The sequence below is a fragment of the Gekko japonicus genome, unplaced genomic scaffold, assembly GCF_001447785.1.
Source record: "Gekko japonicus isolate JY-2015 unplaced genomic scaffold, Gekko_japonicus_V1.1 scaffold1154, whole genome shotgun sequence".
Classification (NCBI taxonomy): domain Eukaryota; kingdom Metazoa; phylum Chordata; class Lepidosauria; order Squamata; family Gekkonidae; genus Gekko; species Gekko japonicus.
This window is the reverse complement of record NW_015163636.1, coordinates 82,686-101,442: the sequence shown is the minus strand read 5'-3', so window position 1 is coordinate 101,442 and position 18,757 is coordinate 82,686. Positions and strand designations below refer to the sequence as shown.

At 47.6% G+C, this 18,757-nt stretch overlaps 1 protein-coding gene across 1 annotated transcript in view; it reads right to left on the bottom strand.

The window, feature by feature from the left end:
* The window catches only part of LOXL2 (lysyl oxidase like 2), a 119,032-nt gene that overhangs the window by 93,618 nt on the left and 6,657 nt on the right, over positions 1–18,757 (bottom strand). Inside the window, exons 2-3 of the mRNA XM_015407575.1 lie at positions 5,280–5,718; positions 652–827 (exon numbers count right to left, since the gene is read on the bottom strand). Of these exons, the coding sequence (XP_015263061.1) occupies positions 652–827; positions 5,280–5,625 (522 nt within the window). The 5' untranslated portion in view covers positions 5,626–5,718. The remainder of the gene's footprint in view (positions 1–651; positions 828–5,279; positions 5,719–18,757) is intronic.

The window sequence follows — 18,757 nt, the reverse complement described above, 5'->3', positions numbered from 1 at the left end:
CCCCCCTCTGCGAGGACCGGTCTGCAGTCCCCCCCCCCCCCCAATAGCTAGCAATCCAAGTGGAGCCTGAGTGGTGGGTGTTGCCTTCTGACACACTTCCGGTGATGTCAGGGGGTGTGGCACATGCAAATAAGTTATGCTAATGAGTTGTGCTAATGAGCTCCTGCACCTCTTTTTCTACGAAATGACCCCTGCATTTAACTATCTGTTTCGAGCATCAGAGAGAAAGGCAGACTACAAATGAATCAGGAAAATTAATAAATGTAATTGAGCCTTTTATTCTTGCCAGGTCAACAGCACAGCACCTCTGGTCTGCTCCAGGCTCTAGGCCTGGCCACTAATTTCAGGAATTCTGGGCTTGGAAAAGCTCCAGGACTGCCTACAGAGGGGGCCTCCCATAGTCCCCAGCTTGGCTCCGGCATCAGATTCAATCAGCAGCTGACAAACATGGCCCAAACGTGCCTCCTTCCTTGATTAATATTTTATTTCCAATTCATCAAGGCGATTTGAAATGGAACGTAAATGTTGTTTACTCCGATTGCCGTTGTAGTTGCTTGCAAAATGAATGGGATTCAGCTTGTTCTTGCAGGTCTGAGCACAGCTGCCAAGGCTTTGTGAGCCAAACCCTCTTTTATTCCCACTTGGGCTTACCTCTATCTGGTTGAGTAGGGAGTCATCAAATTTAAAGCCCGGGATTCTCCTTTCACTGCAGACCACACCCACATCCTCAGTGTGTTTGCAATCTGACACACCCCAACCGTTGGAGGTGCACATGGCTAATGTTGTCTCCTTGCCTGTACAGTAGACGTTGTCCAACCAAATTCTGCCTGTAAAGAAATGGAAGAAGAGTCTGCCAGTCAGAATGTCCCCTATGTATGCAATTAACATGGCTTAACAGTCATGCATTTTTCCCCCCAGGGAGTCCTGATTGCAGCCATAAGGGCAACAGACGAGGTCAGGCATCTGGATCTAGGTGGCACCTTTCAAGGGGTGCCTGCAAAACAGCACGGCAAGCTCCTTGAAGGCCACTTCAATGTTCCAGAGTCCTCCTGCTTGTTGGGAGATGGCTCAAAGCCTTTGTCTCAGACATTCAATGGGTGTGTTTGTCCCTCCCATGCTCACATATGCCTAATTCTTCTTGTGACTGTGGCATGTGGGTAGAAGTGGCAAAACACATTCAGTCATGCAAGTAATGCGATTTTGCAAACGGTCCAAAGTTACCCAGTGTCCTTCACAGCTGAGTGGGGACTGAGCCCTGGTTTCCCAGGTCCTAGTCTAACTTTCTAACCACTACGTCAGACTGGCTGTCAGGCCCAAATCACCTGTTCAAATCACCTTGTGTCTACCTCATGGCCTCCATGAGATTTTTGAATCAGACGTGCACTGCTCAGTAGTTAATTGCCAAGCATGTACAAGTCCAATTTGGATCAGGACTGCAGGGAGGGGGGCTTCTGTCTCCTTCTCCATATTATTTTCCCAACCTGAAATAGCCTGGGGGAGTTCTATTTGCCCCATTAGGGAAATCTAAGTGAAGTCAACAGTACACAGAAGTTTCCCCAGTAGGGCAAATTGTGGCTCTCTGGGACCACTTTAGTTCAGGAAAGCAGCGTGTGGGAAAGGTTAAGCCCATGGAGTAAATGGTTTGTGGTGGGGAACAGAACCAAAGACATCACTGTGTTGCAGGATACTCTAGGATTTCCCCAGAACTCTATGACTTTTACCACAGAGTTTTGGGGAAATCCTAGAATGTCCTGAGACACAGTGATGTGATTTCTGATTATTCAGCCAGAAGTGATGTCGCAATGTTGTGGGATGCTTTTTGGGTAAGTCTCCTACCCTCCCTGTCTCCCAGAGGTTGCCATCCAATGGCTGACAACTCTGGACTGAAAGTCCTCCCAGTGCCCATAAGTGGACTTCAGGAGTTAGGTGTAAATTAGGCATCAGCCTGTGCAACAGAAACAGTTTCCACCCACACGTTTGTTGATAAGGAATTCAGGACATCAAAGCATACACAAGTATTAACCATGTTGTGGTTAATCACAGAGTTCTTTCTGGTTCTTTATATCCCCACTTGAAATCTCTCCTTTTCACTATCCCTTATTCCTTCCTGTGCCATTTGTCTGATATTGTTTTATCAGTTTGCAAAGAGGCAGGATAAAAGTCTTGTTCAGAAATTCTGCTCTCAACCCTTTGTGCATTCAAGGATCACGGTGAGCAAAACCTGCAGCTTACAAAGTCATTCTCCCCTCCTCCATTTTATCCTTAAAGCAACATTGTAAGGTAGGGTTGCCAGCCTCCAGGTGGGGCCTGGAGATCTCCCACTTTTACAACTGATCTCCAGTTGATAGAGGTCAGCTCCCCTGGAGAAAATGGCTGCTTTGGAGGGTGAACTCTATGGCATTGTACCATGCTGAGGCCCCTCCCCTCCCCAAACCCCACCCTCTCCTGGATCCACCCCTAAGGTCTCCTGGTATATTCCAACCCAGACCTGGCAACCCTATTGTGAGGAGGGTTTGTCTAAAACAAAGTGACTGGCCCATGATCACCCAGACAGTTTCCAGGGCCAAGTGGGGATTCCAACCTGATTCTCCCAGATCCCTTCTGAGCTAACTAATATACCACACGGGCTCTAATAAAGGAGGATATTCCTTAAATGCCTTTAAAAGCATCATCAGCACATGGTCCCGCTGACAAGAATATCAAAACTGGGGGGAAATGCCTCTACAACAGCTAGAAAACTAAATTTTGGTACTTACATAGTTTGAGATGTCTACTTTTTATTTTATAAAGGGCATTTTGTGTTTCTTGACTGAAACGTCTCACTTTACCCTCCAAAGGCAGCCACACGAACTGAGATCGGAACTGGGGATTTCCAGTCCAATGTGCTCTTAATTAACAACATGGCCAAGCTTGTTAATATTCGTTATTTTACCTATGAACTTAGTGGGTGGCTTTAGGGTCAAACACTAGCTGCAAGGAAAGGAGCTCTGGGAATGGCTCTACTGTTTCTTTTTAAAAACTGTAAATAGCCGCCTCACAGATTCCCTTAGGGTTGCTGACCTCCAGGTGGTGACTGTGGATCTCCAGGAATTACAACTGATCTCCGAACTAAAGAGATCAATTCCCAGAATTACAACTGAGCTCCAGACTACAGAGATCAGTTCTCCTGGAGAAAATGGCTGCTCTGAAGGGCAGATTCTATCGCATTACACTCAAATGAGGTCCCTCCCCTCCCCTCCCCTCCCCGGAGTATAATGCCATAGAGTCCAGTCCACCATCCAAAGCAGCCATTTTCTCCAGTGGAAACGACCTCTGTCTGAAGACACATGATTACACATGAAGCTGCCTTATCCTGAATCAGACCATCGGTCCATGAAGGTAAGTATTATCTTCTCAGACTGGCAGTGGCTCTCCAGGGTCTCAGGTGGAGGTCTTTCACATCACCTGTTCCCTGGTCCTTGAACTGGGGATGCTGGGGAATGAACCTGGGGCCTTCTGCATACCAAGAAGATGCTCTACCACTGAACTATGGCCCCTCCCCAAATTTTCCAGGGTAGCCTGGGAAATTCTCATCCCCTCCCTCCCATCCCGGCTATTTACAGCTTTGTTAAAATAAACAGGAGGGCTCCTTACACGTGTGTGTGGGAGGTCTTCCTTGGCTTCTAAAGTGGAGCTAGGCTTGCCAAGTCCTCCCGGGGGGCGGGGAAACCCCCACTCCAGAGGCCCGTTCCCCACCGCTGGCGGATCAGGCCCCGGGGGGAACCCCACCTCGGCGTGCGCATCACCAGGAAGTGACGTTATGACGCCGGGCACGCTGGGGGCGGGGCCACGGTCATCCGAGGGAAAACTCTATGGTTTTCCCTTGGATGGTTGTGCCCTCGCCCCCAGTGTGCCCGGCATCATAACGTCACTTCCTGGTGACGTGCGTGCAGCGCGCCTGCTCCAGCTGCAGTCCGGGATTCCCCCGGTCCGCAGGTTTTTCCACTTGGCAACCCTAAGTGGAGCGCTCATTTTGAAGCGTCCACACAACATTATGATGTAATCATTCTGTTTCTATGTTTTATGCATCCTCAAAATGCTGTTTCCCAACACTGCTTTACTCCAGTCTTTTTGGAAAGAACACAGTTCACGCATGTTAAAATGCTGAAAGGAATGGTGTACATTTTCAGGCCCTGCAATGGTCCTGCCCCCATTGGTGCCTTTTCCCCACCATCAGCCCCCTCACAGGCACCATTTTTCTTGCTATTTTGTTTTCCATTTTCAAATCTGAATAGAACCATTATATTTCTATAGTGCCATAGCACACAAATGAAGAAAAAGAATGAAGCAGGGGAGAGCTAGTGGCCAGTGTAGCCATGATAACCACAGCCCCAGAGAGCCCATGCAAAAGGAAGGAGAAACATGGAGGAAGTTGTGCAGGGAACTCCCATGTATGGAAGGAAGCTCCATGGCCATCACAGATGCCGCTGCATTTGCAGAACTCTCACTGTGTGAAATAGGGATGCCAGCCTCCAGGTGGGACCTGGGGACCTCCTGGAATTACAGGCCATCTCCCGGCTACAGCGATCAGTTCCCCAGGAGTTTCCCAAGCTGGATCTGGCAACCCTATCCCCCCATTCCCCCCTCCCCCGGTGGTCAGGGGGGACCTGGCAACCCTAGAAAGCAGCCTAGCAGCACCTCTCATGGCTCTTCTCCCATAACATCCAGTTAGATCTTTAAGCAAGCCAGTCAGCTCTACTTTATAGGGTTGTTGTAAGGATTACATCAGCAAGCAAAACGTACCAAACACATCACACCACTTTATAAATGCTATGCATGATTATCATTTGACACTTAGATTTAATTAAATGTTGATAGGGTAGACAGGGGGCATTCTTTTATAAAAGGAAGCAGGGCTGCAGTAAATGGAAATTGTCTGGAGAGTGCTTTGCATAAAGGGAATATGTTTTTTTTTTAGATTTGTGTAATCCAGTTGTTGCATCATTTATGGTTATGTTTTATACTATTTTTCTTTATTGCATTTTCCCTATTTCTCTTTATTGCATTTTCTTTCTTGCATTTTCCCTGATGTTGTCATCTGACTTGAGTCTCAGTGAGAAAGGCAAACTATAAAGAAATAAATAAAACATCCAGACTTTTATCTGTCCCCCTCCCACACACCAGTCTTCAGGATGAAGCGAGGTATAAATTACTGAGAGAGATCCCTTATGATAGGCAGAAAGTTAAAGCAGACAAAAGCAACACAAATGGTTTTGTGAATAAAAGAGCGAGGACTTTACCTTCTCCTTTGCCGTACTTGGAACTGGGGATCCAGGACACAGCCTCCACGTAGCCCAACTGCCTGCAGACCACATTTGCAGAATGGATGGAGAAATCATCATCACAGACCGTGCCCCATTCCCCGTTGTAGAAGACTTCTATCCGCCCTTCATTGTGCTTCCTCTTGTTCCCTGCCAGCCGCACCTGGATTCTGGGAACATCAGTGGGCTGCTGGGGCGGACTTGGGGGGGAGCCAGGCTGCTGCGGCCAATGTTCATATTGAGCAAGGCTCAGGGAGCTCAGGTAAGCAGAGAGGAAGAGTACAAACAAACAGTGGTTAAAGGTAGAATCCAGGAACCTCTCCATTTTTTCCCCCAGCAGCTGCACCTTCCCCCGAGAAGCCGAAGTCCTTAACCAGTAGAGTCCAGTGGAGGGCTGGGAGACAACTTGGCTGGTTTGCTGGAATGAAAGAAATGAAGTGCGTGAAAAGTCAAGTCAAAAGCCGGAGGACAGAAAGCAGCCCAGTAGCCCTCTCTAGTGCTTGGTCCATCTCAACTTCCCGCTTCCAACTGTACTGATGGGGCGAGAGGGAGGACTTGGGAAGCCAGACATCCTTCCACAGTGCCTTAACTCACATTCTGCTGAAGCCCTCCTTCCAAAGGCTGCCACTGAAATGATCAGAACGAGGGCAGAAGCGATGAGGCCCCCCTCCAACATGCCTGGATCAGGATGCAATTCAGCCAAGAATCCTGCTCCCTCCACCTACCATGTGCCACCAATGAAGCCATCAGAGAGAGCAATTCTGGCTCCCTGGCCTGTATATTTCTATGACATATGCGTCCCCAAACACATGCTTCCCATGCACACACATTACAGTGTTAAGGGGCACATGTAAAATGCTTTGTGTGTCCCTCCATTAGATGGTGATACACGAAGCAGCTCTTGAGGTGTTTCCAAGACGGACTGCTTTGCGTTTCAATATGGTGAGGCTCAAACATGTCCAGGAGCCAAAAACTTTGGCCTGAGACCAGTGTTCCCTCTAAGCTGAGTTAGTGTGAGCCAGCTCACAGTTTTTTTAGCCCCTGGCTCAGACATTTTTGTCTTCGCTCAGGAAGGAGGGCTCCAGAGCAAACTAATTGATGCAGTAGCCAAATTGCTTGCTCACATCTTTTATGCCATTAGCTCACAAAGTAAAATTTCTGCTCACAAGACTCCACAGCTTAGAGGGAGCATTGCCTGAGACTAGTGTTGCCAGCTTCCAGGTCGGGTCAGGAGATGTCCCAGAATTCCAACTGTTCTCCAGGCTACAGAGACCAGTTCTCCTGGAGGAAATGGCTGCTCTGGAGGCAGGACTCTATGTCATCGCACCCTTCTGAGGTCCTCCCCAGACTCCACCCCCAAATTTCCAGGAATTTCCCAACCCAGAGTTGGCAAGCCTACCTGAGACCATTAAGCTCTTATTGCAGGTGCCTGAGGATAGGCTGTGGTTACTCAAGTGGGGAAAAAAATTCTGCACATGGTCAGAGGCATTCTTAATGTGTTCCATGTCTGAGAGGTGAACCTGTAAATGGGCTTCAGAGCTAAATTTCAGCTAAGTGAGAAGACCCGCCCTGGGGGAAGCACAGGCTGGCAACTGACCATCGAGTTGCTAGTATCTGGTGGAGTGCAATGCTGTAATGGGGAGGGAAGGCAGCATGGTAGTGCCCAATCTTGTCAGATCTTGGAAGCTAAGCAGGGTTGGTACTTGGAAGGGAGATCTCCAAGGAAGACTCTACAGAGGAAGGCAATGGCAATCTACCTCTGCTTCTCACTGGCCTGCAGAGTCCCTTACTTGGGTTTCCATAAGTCCAAAAATAGGGAAGATTAAGAAAAAGTGGCATTTGTATTTAAAATGGGTCATGGAAAGTCAAAGGGAGCTTCAGTGGAAGCTCTTAAGTTTGTGCCCCTGGCTAGAAAGGATAAATAGTTAAGAGGGGGGGGGGGAAGGAAATAAGAAAAGGCAGAAGAACAATATGTGAGAAAAATAACCATCCAAATTATACTCCCCTGGACTGAAAAGGGCATGTGCAATATGGAGAGAGGGTTTTAGTCATGCGGGACCCTGGACGTGTCCCATGTATAAATTGTTTTAAATTGTTTTATTGCATTTTATTGCACTTCGTGCCTTATGGTTGTAAGCCGCCCTGAGCCTGCATGCGGGGAGGGCGGGGTATAAGTGAAATTAAATAAATAAATAAATAAATAAAACTCCCCACCTCTGATTACAGAACAGGAATAATCTTCGGCTACGAATTTAAAGAGAAAAAGGAAGAAGAAAAGTATGAAGGATGGGAGGAAACAGAGGAAGCAAGAAGGACAGAAGGAGGATCTTTATAAAGGACTATCGCCGAAGACACAGAAACAGTTATAAACTTTGAGGAAGGAGGAGGGAGGGTAGAGAATACAATATGTGTGAGAATAGGGATGTGCTTGATTGTAACATGGAAAAATACAATTAAAAAAAATAAGTCAGCTGTGACTTGATGGCACTTCACACACACACACACACTCTGCTGTAATAACCCACTGTCACGGTTCTGAGACTGTGGGTTGCAGCCCTCAAGTGGGTTAATATCCTCTTGCAGGTAGGTCACAGGATCAGCAGAAACATGCTGAGGGGGAGGCTCTCAGCCCACCTCCTTCAAGCAGCAAAAAGAAGGAGCAAGGGCAGAGCATTGTGTTCCATCTTCATTTATGCCCAGTCCCTCAAAGAAGGAAACAGAGAGGGGCTCAGCCTCCCAGGGGAACTCTGAAGAGCAGCATGAGGCAACAGACACGGTGGCTGATATCCGTGACCCCCGGGGGGGCCCATGCTGTCAGTGGTGGCCCAGCAGTGGTGAAGTGAACTGGGAATCCAAGGATCTGCTGCTGCCCTTAGGGAAGGATGTTTATTGTTTCTTTCTGGGTCAGCATCCAGAGGGGACCCACTGAGGGAGCTCTGTGCCCAAGAGCGACCCACCCCAACCTGGAGCCAGCACACTTTAAAAAACAACAACTGGGACTTGGGCGGTTCTCTCTTTTGCTTCTGTTTTTGTCTGGAAACATCCTTTTAGTGAGCGAAAGGGGAAATGTAAATCCTTACCTAAAAATAACCAGGGGAGCCCAAGCTGATCGTTCACAATAAAAAGGGACACCCCCTTTTCCTCCCCCCCCCCAATAGTGTAACACAATTTATTTCCATTACTGAATGTCTGGTTTTTAGCCACACAACCAGAAGAGCCATCAGAGATTTCTCCCCTCTCTACTTTTACGGAGAGCAATTTGGCATCCCCTGTCCAAGTTCAGCCAGCACAGATTTATCTCCGAGGCTAGTTATTCAACGGCCGGGGCCTGCTTAGAGCATCCCAAAACTCTCGTAGGAGGGACTACAGAAAGGAAACGTGAGCCAGACTTGGCCTTGAGCAGCTCATTTCCTGCCAATTCCCGCAGAGTTATTCCTTTTGTCATCTCTGCAACCAGCACGTGAAGCGGTCTGCAAGCCCATGTGTGGGGAATAGTTTCCACGTGAAGCAAGGCCAAGAAGAGGCAGCAAGAGGCGCCCACAACTGACTTCCCAGAGTGGGATTACTGCTCCTTGGCAGCCGTCAAAATACAGGATCAGCTCATAAACTGACATCTAGGAAAGAAATTCTTTTCAGTCCTTTATCAAGAGGAGAGAGCACACACCCAATAGGTACAGAGCAAGAAAGAAAAATAGCCTCTCCCTATTAGTTTGCTTTTTGTTTTGTGGGCCTGGTGGTCAGCTTTGCAAGACCTTAACTGCTAGTACAAATCCAAGTTGCTTGCAAAAGCATGACTTCTATTCATTTGGGACTTGAGTTAACACAGTAACTCACCCTACTTAGGCCCTGGTCACACGGGCTGGAAAACGCGGGGGGGGGGGAGGCGTGGCAATTTGCTGTGCGACAATGCAATCAGACGCGGTGGTGGCAACCCACCGTTCCAGCCCTCGGCGTGTGCGCTGCAACGCAGATGGCTGGAGGGGAAAAGCCGCGCCGGCACGATCACACCATGGGAGTCTGGAGGCAGCCCGTGGCAAACCGTTTGCCACCACCTTTGTGAGGTATTTTTTTTAACACGCATTTTCAGCGGCATGCCACAGGTTAGTCACGGGTGTGCTCCACTTCCCAGATGTTGTGGTGTGATCGCGGCTGGAAAATCCGCCATCCACTTGTGGCTCTCCCGCGGCAAATTCGCCGTGTGAACGGGGCCTTAGTGTCAGCAAAGGTTATTTCCAAAATGAAATTGCCCAGCAGTCTTGGTTTGTGTGTTTGTGAGCGTTCACATGCTTGAGTTTGGTTGTTTGCAAAGGAGATTCTTGCTGTCTTGGTCCCCGAGCCTGATGGCCAGACTGGTTTTTATGTGTCGAATTAAACGTGGATTGATTCCCCACCACCCGTGTATTTTGATGTCATAACAGAGCTGTGAATACCCTCAACACTTTATTAAAAACTCACCATAAAGTATGCATCTGAAGTGTTCTGAATATTTGCGCTGTGAACAGCCAAGTACAGAGGTGTGTCAATCTATCCAACAGATACAAACAATATACCTGTATTTGTTCTCAGCCTGGTTTGGATTTTAAATGGATTTGGATTCATCCAGAATTTATGGAAAGATGGAAACTTTAAACATGAAATACATCAGAGCAGCTTTTCTTTAGCTATTCAGAAGAATTTTGCTTGATGTGATGGTATGCAAGGTTTTGTACAACACTACATTTTGCATCAAGAATGCTGCCTGACTGAGGACTCCATGTAACCCCAAAACTTGTGCATGCTTATTCCAACAGAAGTTGGTCCCCTGAGAGATACTGGGTTGAATCCAACCAGTTTTTCTCACATAGTCGCACTTAATCCCCCTCCTTATTACAGTCCTCATCCCACATGGCTTTTGTCCATAAAGGTCACTCCCAGCAGAGCCTTCTTGGTGGACAAAGGGGAGGGACCCTTTTCTCCTTTCTTCAACAGCAGAAAAGCTGGTTGAATCCAACCTATTGCCTTCTCAGCCTTTTTTTTTTTACACAGCAGATCAAGAATCCCACCACATTTGCACCTTTTATACTATGCTGTGTTTTCTGCTTGCCTTCTTGAGTCAGAAACCTTAAAAGGAGCACATGCTGAAAACCTATTTGAACAGTTCCCCTCCTCTGTTTCATGGGATGATTAACTGAGCGTAATGGCTTTTCAAGGGAGTTTAAACTGAGTGAGAAGAGCACAGTTCTTTGTGTGTGACACATTGTGGAATCCTTGCCTAGAAGGGGCCAAGGAGGGATCAGGTCCAATCTCTGGACTGAAGTTGGGATTCTACACATACACCTAAATCTATTGCTGCTCTGCCCACCTCCATGTATTTTCTAACATCCAGACACTGACAAAGGCTGGGGGTGGTAGGGGAGGGTGATTGAAGCTGCAAACTTGCTCAGTCAGCCCAGGCTTCTTACAAGAACTAAATCCCCCTTCCATGGCATTAAAAATAAACATTATAAGTTTTGTAAGACGTTCTCCGCAAGTTAGGCAGGATCAAAAGAACCAGACTGCTGGTTGGAGTGAGCTGTTTTGTGTCTTTAAATTACTTGTCTTTAATGAAGGTACTAGCAATATGTGCTTTCAAAATATTAGTATTCCACATTTCCCCCCCCCATCATGCAATTTAAAGAATGTGTGTTGGGGAGCATTTCCCAGGAAGTCTTCCAACCAGACACCTCAAACAACCCCGGCCTCAGTAATTAGGACTGCCAGTTCTGCTCTGGGAAATTCCCGGAGATCTGGGAGCTCGGCAGGAATGTGATGACACAGACTCCATTTCCTCCAGAGGAACTGACCCCTGTAGTCTGGAGATCAGTTCCAAATCTGGGATATCTCCAGGCCCCACCTGGAGATTGGTAACCCTACATCACTTAGTTTTTTTTCCGAGCCAGAGCAAGAGATGGGGAAATGTGTGTGGTGGAGATATTTCATCCCATCCCCACATCTTAGCAGGTCCTCCTCATTCATATAAAAATATCGAACTTAAACAATATGCCATGGTTTCACATCTCACTTCAGCCACAAACTCACTGGAGAGCCTTCAGCGAGCGGCTTTGTTTCAGTCTGAACTTCCCTGCATTGCACTATGGGAATAACACTACTGACCTACCTTGTTGAGTATGATTACTATTATCTGAGAAAGAGTTGAGGATTTTCAAGATCAGGCCCTAAGCTATTTCCCCCCCACAATGGAAAACTGTGTACGCAGGTCAATGCTCACGCCAGTTGTGACCTCAGCTCAGAAAGGAGGACACACACTAAGACCACAACACGTCAGAGAACAGTTCCGGTCATGCTGCATCCCAGTGTTAACTCCCTTGTAACAAGGAGCTTTAAGAATTCCTTTGCATGTGTGCGTGATTACTGGGAAGTCACAAGTAGAAAAGGGAAGAGTGGAAGTGTTGAGCGTGGCTGAGTTGACAAGAAGAGAGACTTATTTCAGAACCAGATGAGGGCAGGGGATACTGGGCTTCGCCGAGCAGCGGAAGCTCACAACTGACAGAAACTCAGAACCCAGATCCACCTGCTGTTGCGTTGCCTAGCAAACAAACACAGGATTTTCATCAGGATTTGTGTGTTTGGCCAATGGGAAAAACGGTAGCCCAGCACTGCTGAGCCACACATTATGAAGCAAACAGGTTGGGTATGGGGTCCCCACACTGTGTCACAGACAGATGTGAGCTGTGTGTTCTCCTCCATACCCATGTGTTGGTGCCCAGTTCAGATCAGGAGCATGGCACACACAGATAAGGGGGTTCAGTTCCCCCCCCCCGGTGCTATTTTCCCAATCAGAAATGATCCTGGGAGTGCTGTGTGTTCCCCAGAATCAGCGGAAGCTCACAACTGACAGAAACTCAATGTAGCCACAAGGTATAGATGGGGACTCTGGGGCAAGTGATGCTCTGTCATCTTGGTGCTTGGGGGGGTCAACAGTGGGAGGGCTTCTACTGTCCTGGCCCCACTGGTGGACCTCCTGATGGCACTGGTATTTCTGGCCACTGTGAGACACAGAGTGTTGGACTGGATGGGCCTTTGGCCTGATCTAACATTGGCGTCTCTTATGTTCTTATGTAGCTACTTGGAGTCAGACCTTGAAGAGCTGCTTTCAGTCAGATGGGGCAAACTGGGCAAGGCCAACTCACCCCTCTACAGACAACATTTCAAACACTGAAATCACAGATGGGGAACAGGCACAAGTACACCGGCCTTGCCCTCTGCCCAACCACAGTCTCTGTCTCAGAGCATGAAGCATACATACATTTACTTCCTATGTGCAGAAACACCATGTTCAGAAGAAGCCAGTGATTGTATGTTTGTGGGGAGTCAAGCTAGTGCACTGACACCCGGTCCCTCTCCACATGTGTTCATTTCAAAGTCTGCAATTTTGCCCCTGCTCTGCTCAAGGTGGCTCATCACAGAAGCTAAGCAGGGGCAGCCCTGGTCAGTACATGAATGGGAGACCACTAAGGAAAACCAAGGTTGCTGCACAAAGGCAGGCCATGGCAAACCACCTCTGCTTGTCTCTTGCCTTGAAAGCCCTACGAGGTTGCCATAAGTTGGCTACGACTTGGTGGCACTCTCCACCACCAACGTTGTCTGCAGAGGGTTATTATAAAGCACTTTTTGCATGTCCAGTCTCGAATGGGGCAAGGAAAGATAGCCTTCGTTTCCCAAGGTGTTTAGAGAGCTGTGGTCACCCTCAGACTGCTTGCAGCCCCATAGCTCTGTAGGGCCTGTAAAACAGAAACGTTCCACCAGGCCTACGGCTGAGGTGGCAACAGGCCAACTACAATGGCCTCCCCTGCTCTGCTTTTGTCTACCGGTAGCAGCATTTCGATCCATCGTAGCCGCTCTACTCACCCACCTGCTTCCCCTGCACTGTTTAGATCTGCAGCTATAGAGCAATGTGAACTTCATCCAGCAAATTGTCTTGCTGGTGCCCCTTGAGGTTTTATACAGTAATACTGTTTTGTGGCTATATTTTATTTTTAAAGTTTTGTACCATATATTTTTAAGAATGCTGTAACCCGCCCTGAGCCTGCTGTGTGTGTGTGTGTGGGGGGGAGGCTAGAAGCCCAACGAAACAAACAAACAAACAAAATCTGCATATGGATGTGCTGCTTCTTCAACTGTTATTTACCCTGAGATGAAACAAAACCAAAAGGTGTTCATTTTCTCACTTCAGCCTCTGATTATCTTTGCTCAACGGCAAATTAAGGAGTTGTTGTTAGTATAAACAGTTCAGATTTAAACGAATTCCTCTATTACAACAGTGATGGCAGGGAATGCCAGACACTTTCCAGAAGTGAGGAAAAATTAAGTGTCTGTTGCCAAAATGAAATGTACAGAAGGACATGGCAGTGGTGGGTACAGAGGAAGTGCCTATAGCCATCCAAAACTTTCTGACCAACTGAAAAGCTGCACAGTTTATTCCCACCCCCACCCCCCCCGAGATATAATGGCTAGGAAGGAAGGAATAGATGCAAATTATTTTGGTAGAAAAATGTACATACCAATCATTCCTATGTATTTCTTAGGGAGATTTTTACTCTTAACCTGTAACCTGTAACAGTCATAGGATGGTGCTGTTTGGGAAAACCCACATGTTCTGTGGGATACACATGAGGTTCTTCAATTGCCCTAACAGCAAATCCAGTAAAAAAACCCAATCAGTTCAATAAAATTACTATGATAAACTGCATAAACCAAGTCATTAAAGCAGGCTGGCTGGAAACTGTTCCCAGTGTAAACTCACCAACAGTATACCTGGCAAAACAGACATACATTATCTGTTTATTTATGAGATTTCTATGCTGCCGTAGCAGAGTTCTGTGTAAAGTGCATTACAATTTAAAATGTAGATATGTGAGAGGCAGTGTGGTGCAGCATAGCAGTTAGAGTCCCAGTCCAGGATGGGAGATTCCTGGGTTCATATCTATAAGAGAAGGAGGGTAACTGAATCAAGGTTAGATGTGAAACTTCTACACATTCCCGAGACCCAGGATCAGTGCTGTCTGTTTCAGTTTTCTCTGGATGTGAATGCTTAATAACTTAGTGTGCCTTTGTAATGTTTCCTTTCTGATCCTGGGTCTGAGCAAGGAGGGACTCCTACAAGGAAACAGATCCACAGTCCTCCAGGTGCTCCACCAATTCACAGTCTTCTCTGGCCCTCTCAGTCTTTTCAGTTGCAAAGCCTGCCCCCCCCCCCTCTCATATACACATCACGTTTGATTCCAGTGGCACGTTTAAGACCAACAAAGTTTTATTCAAGGTATGAGGTTAAGTGTGCGTGCACACAAAAAGTCATACCTTGAATAAAGCTCTGTTAGTCTTAAAGGTGCCCCTGGACTCAAACTTTGTTCCACTGCTTCAGACCAATGCGGCTGCCCACCTGGATCTGTCTTCATAGAATACACATAGACTGTCTGGCGAGCTCATCCAGGAATCCAGATCCTACCCCTGCAGGTGAATTGTCCATTCAGGCACTGAAAGACCGTCTGGAGTCCGTTTAGGCAACTCCCCTAGTGATAAGTTCATCGAAAGCAATTAAGACAACTAACCTGAAACACTAACTGCTCAAAAAGAGCTTCGCCAGCAGCAGTGTGTGAAATAATGGAATGCATGATGCATAGTGTGCTAATGTCTCTGTGCATGCACAAAACTCAAGACGCATTTGCTCCCTTCCTTCTAGAAACCCAGGGGAGACCACTGACATCTGAACAACAGCAATTCACAGTAAGCACATTTTAAAAAAACAAACATGCACCCCAAAGGCAAAACAGGGACAATAGTTTTCCAGAGATATGTATTAGAAAATCGGGCCTATCCATGGTAAACAGAGACCCATATTAACTCACTCCCCAAAGACACCCATTCATCTTCACACCAGTGTGGTGATGTCTCCCCTGGTTAGTCACCAGAGCAGGTGGAGGCAAAGAGGTGTCCCACTGTAGCAGGAGACCTGGTCTGCCTATTAACCATCCACTGACCACTATATCCACATAGCAAGGAAAAGCAGAGAAATTTTGTAGCTACATGAAAGTAAAATTCAGCATCTTTGCAAGCGTGAAAAGGCCTCTGCGCACATTCTCAACATGGCTACACTCACATATTGAGTGGGTGTATTCTGCTCTCAGTGTACTATAGCAAACATTTACAACAATATTTTCCTCTGTGGATAAGCCAATCCAATTGCAACTGATTACTATAGGGCAACGATAATGCAGTATCCAGTGATGCAACCCATGTTACCAAGAGCTGATCACAAACCATGAGGTAAATCCCCAATGGGATGGTTCTAGACATCAGGTGTGGAGTCAGAAATGGGTTGACTCTTACCACATTTCTTCCTCTCTAAATAATTCCTAACAGCAAGGAGGCTGCCTATGAACTGTACTTCTGAGGCCTTTTTCTGGGCATTCTTGCCCTCAGAGGTTAGGCCTCCCCTCCTGCACCATTTTCCCAACCTGAAATGGTTCCAGGGTGCTGCTATTGGCCCAGATGCGGCAATGTAAATGTACATGCACCCCATCAATAAAGGTGGAGCCCCCATTGGAACAAATAGTGATTCCTCATGGCCATTTCAAGTTGGGAAAAAAGTGTGGGCAGGGAAGGCTCAAACTCCTTCTCCTTGCATGCCATGGCTCCCATCTGAATTGGGCCAACACACACCTGGAAACTGAGTTCCCACCAGGGGTCGTTTTGTAGAAAAAGAGCTAGGGGAACTCATTAGCATAACTCATTAGCATATGCCACACCCCCTGACATCACCGGAAGTGTGTCATAAGGCCACACCCCCTGACATCACCGGAAGTGTGTCATAAGGCCACACACCCTGCCCCCTACGGTCCCGGCCGGCGGGAGTGCAAGGAAGCCCCGCGAAGGCCCTCCCTGGCCCCAGGCAAGCAGGGGTGGGGAGAGGCAGGAAGGAAGCAACCTACCTTCCCTCTTCTCCCGCCTCCTCCTGGCTGAATGAGGGCCGGAAGCGGGGCAGCCGGAAGCAGGGGCGGGGCTTCATCATGTGCCCCGCCCCCTCCTCACCCGGGGGAACTGAGATCCCCCGCGATCCCCCCCGAAATGACCTCTGGTTCCCACGAGGAACATGTTTGATAGGTTGTCCTTGTGGAGCATGCAGACACAGCTCATAGCCTACAGGCCTGGTTATAGCACACAGGACTAAATTCTCACCCAACTCTCCTATGCTTTGATGACTGATCTGTGGCTAAGCTAGAGGCAAAACTGCTGCAACGCACTGTGGAGGGGGAAGGATTCCGTATGTACAGTAATGCACATTGGAGGAGCATTATGTCACTCTGGGTTTGACTTGTGGCATCCTTGCCATCAACTCGACCAGTGGTCTAGTTTAATATCCCACCTCTCCCCTTTGCCCGTGTTCTTAGCAAGATCCTCTACATGGTACCTCTAATCAAACAGCCCCTTCACATGCCCAATATAGTACAATGCGCATTGTCTCGAATACTATGGATGACCCTCTGTAATCCAGATTGTAACTGTGCCACAAAACAAAAGAGCATGCATGACAATGTCTCATGTCAGATGTACCGCCAAAGAATAATGTTCAAACATAATAAATATGCCATCGTAAATTGTCAGACATTAAGGTGCCAGAGGACTCTTTTGTTATAATGTTCAAATGGTAAGCGGAAAGATTTATTGCTTTTTTAGGGTCCCTTGGATAGGAGGTGATGCCTTGCTGATGAGCTATCATGATGGAGAGCATTTGTTAGGCAGCCGTCCCCATTCACATTACTTGCTGCTAAAGTTTCCCTCCGTGGTTTCCTACAATCATGTGAAGCTGCTGTAATGGTTGCAGGGAATGGGTTGTGACAGCACGGTGAGTGCCATTTGCGACAGCGCTCAGCAGGTGGCATTAGAAGGCTCCCAATAAGCAAGAAAAGGTCCAATCAAATGATTTTTAGCTTGACAAAAGTGTGAGGATGGAGTTCACTGGAGGGAAGGGAGAGGGGAATTTGAAGGAGCCCCCCCCCAGGGTATCTCTTCAGGACCCTTCCCCAAATTTTCTGAACGTGTTCTTTTAAAAAGCTTCTAGTCCTTTCGTTTATGGAGAGAAAATGGAAAGGGAGCTGGCTCTATGGTATCCTAGAGCATATTCTCTTCATTCCTTCCAGGGTTTTGTCCAGTGAGTGCAAAGACTCTGGGATGACTGCTAAGTAACTGGGATTTAAAACGTTTTAATTAAAATATAATCTTACAAATAAAATAAACTTTCATTTGGGGGGGGGGGTTGGAAGGGGGACAGTCCTATGATGCTCTTGGTGTAGTGGTTAAGAGCGGTGGACTCTAATCTGGAGAACCTAGTTTGATTCCCCACCCCTCCACATGAAGCCAGCTGGGGGACCTTGGGCCAGTCACAGTTCTCTCAGAGCTGTTCTCTCCAGAGCAGTTCTCTCAGAGCCCTCTCAGCCCCACCTACCTCACAAGGTATCTGCTGTGGAGAGAGGAAGGGAAGGAGATTGTAAACTGTTCTGAGACTCTGAGTGAAGGGCGGGATATAAATCCAACTCTTCTTCTTCTTAAAAAAACCATTGCATTCCCAAAAGCTTTTAGAGTATCCCAAACTAGAATACCCTGATGGCCCATCTCCACTACATGTTCTCTCCTGATGTGCTCAGTGGGTACTGTCAACCAGTTCTGTATTCAGACCTCAATTCCTAGGTATGTGGAGGGCCCCAATTTGGATTGGGAACATGGTACATGGAAAAGGGGGACTTAAGCCTTCCCCCACACTGTTGCCTTTTCCTGAAATGGCCATATTTGCCCGTTCGAGGAAATCTGCATATACTGATGGGCTGCATGTGTATTGATGGGGCAAACAGTGGTGCCACAGGACTGTTTGGGCTTGGAGAAATGGCACATGGGGATGTTTAATCCTCCTCTCCCAGCACACCACAGTCCTGATCTTAACTGGGTTCCTGTACATCTGGGAATTAATTTTGGTGTAGTGGTTAAGTGCGCAGACTCTAATCTGGGAGAACCGGGTTTGATTCCCCACTCCTCCACTTGCACCTGGCTGGATGACCTTGGGCAAGCCGTAGCTCTGATAAGAGCTGTACTTGAAAAAAGAGCAGTTTCTGTCAAGAGCTCTCTCAGCCCCACCTACCTCACAGGGTGTCTGTTGTGGGGAGCGGAAGGGAAAGGAGTTTGCAAGCCGCTCTGAGACACCTTTGGGTAGTGAAGGGCGGGGTATAAATCCAATCTCCTCCTCCTCCTCTTCTTCTTCGTCTTCTGCTTCTTCTTCTTCTTCTTCTTAAATTCCATGCATGTGATTCCCCGTGTTGACAGGATCTGGGGTACACGTGAGGAGGATTCAAGGACAATGGATATGTAGTTGATCCCTGAATTAGGGCATGCAACTGTTGCATCAGTGCAACACAGTCAGCTATGCAGGA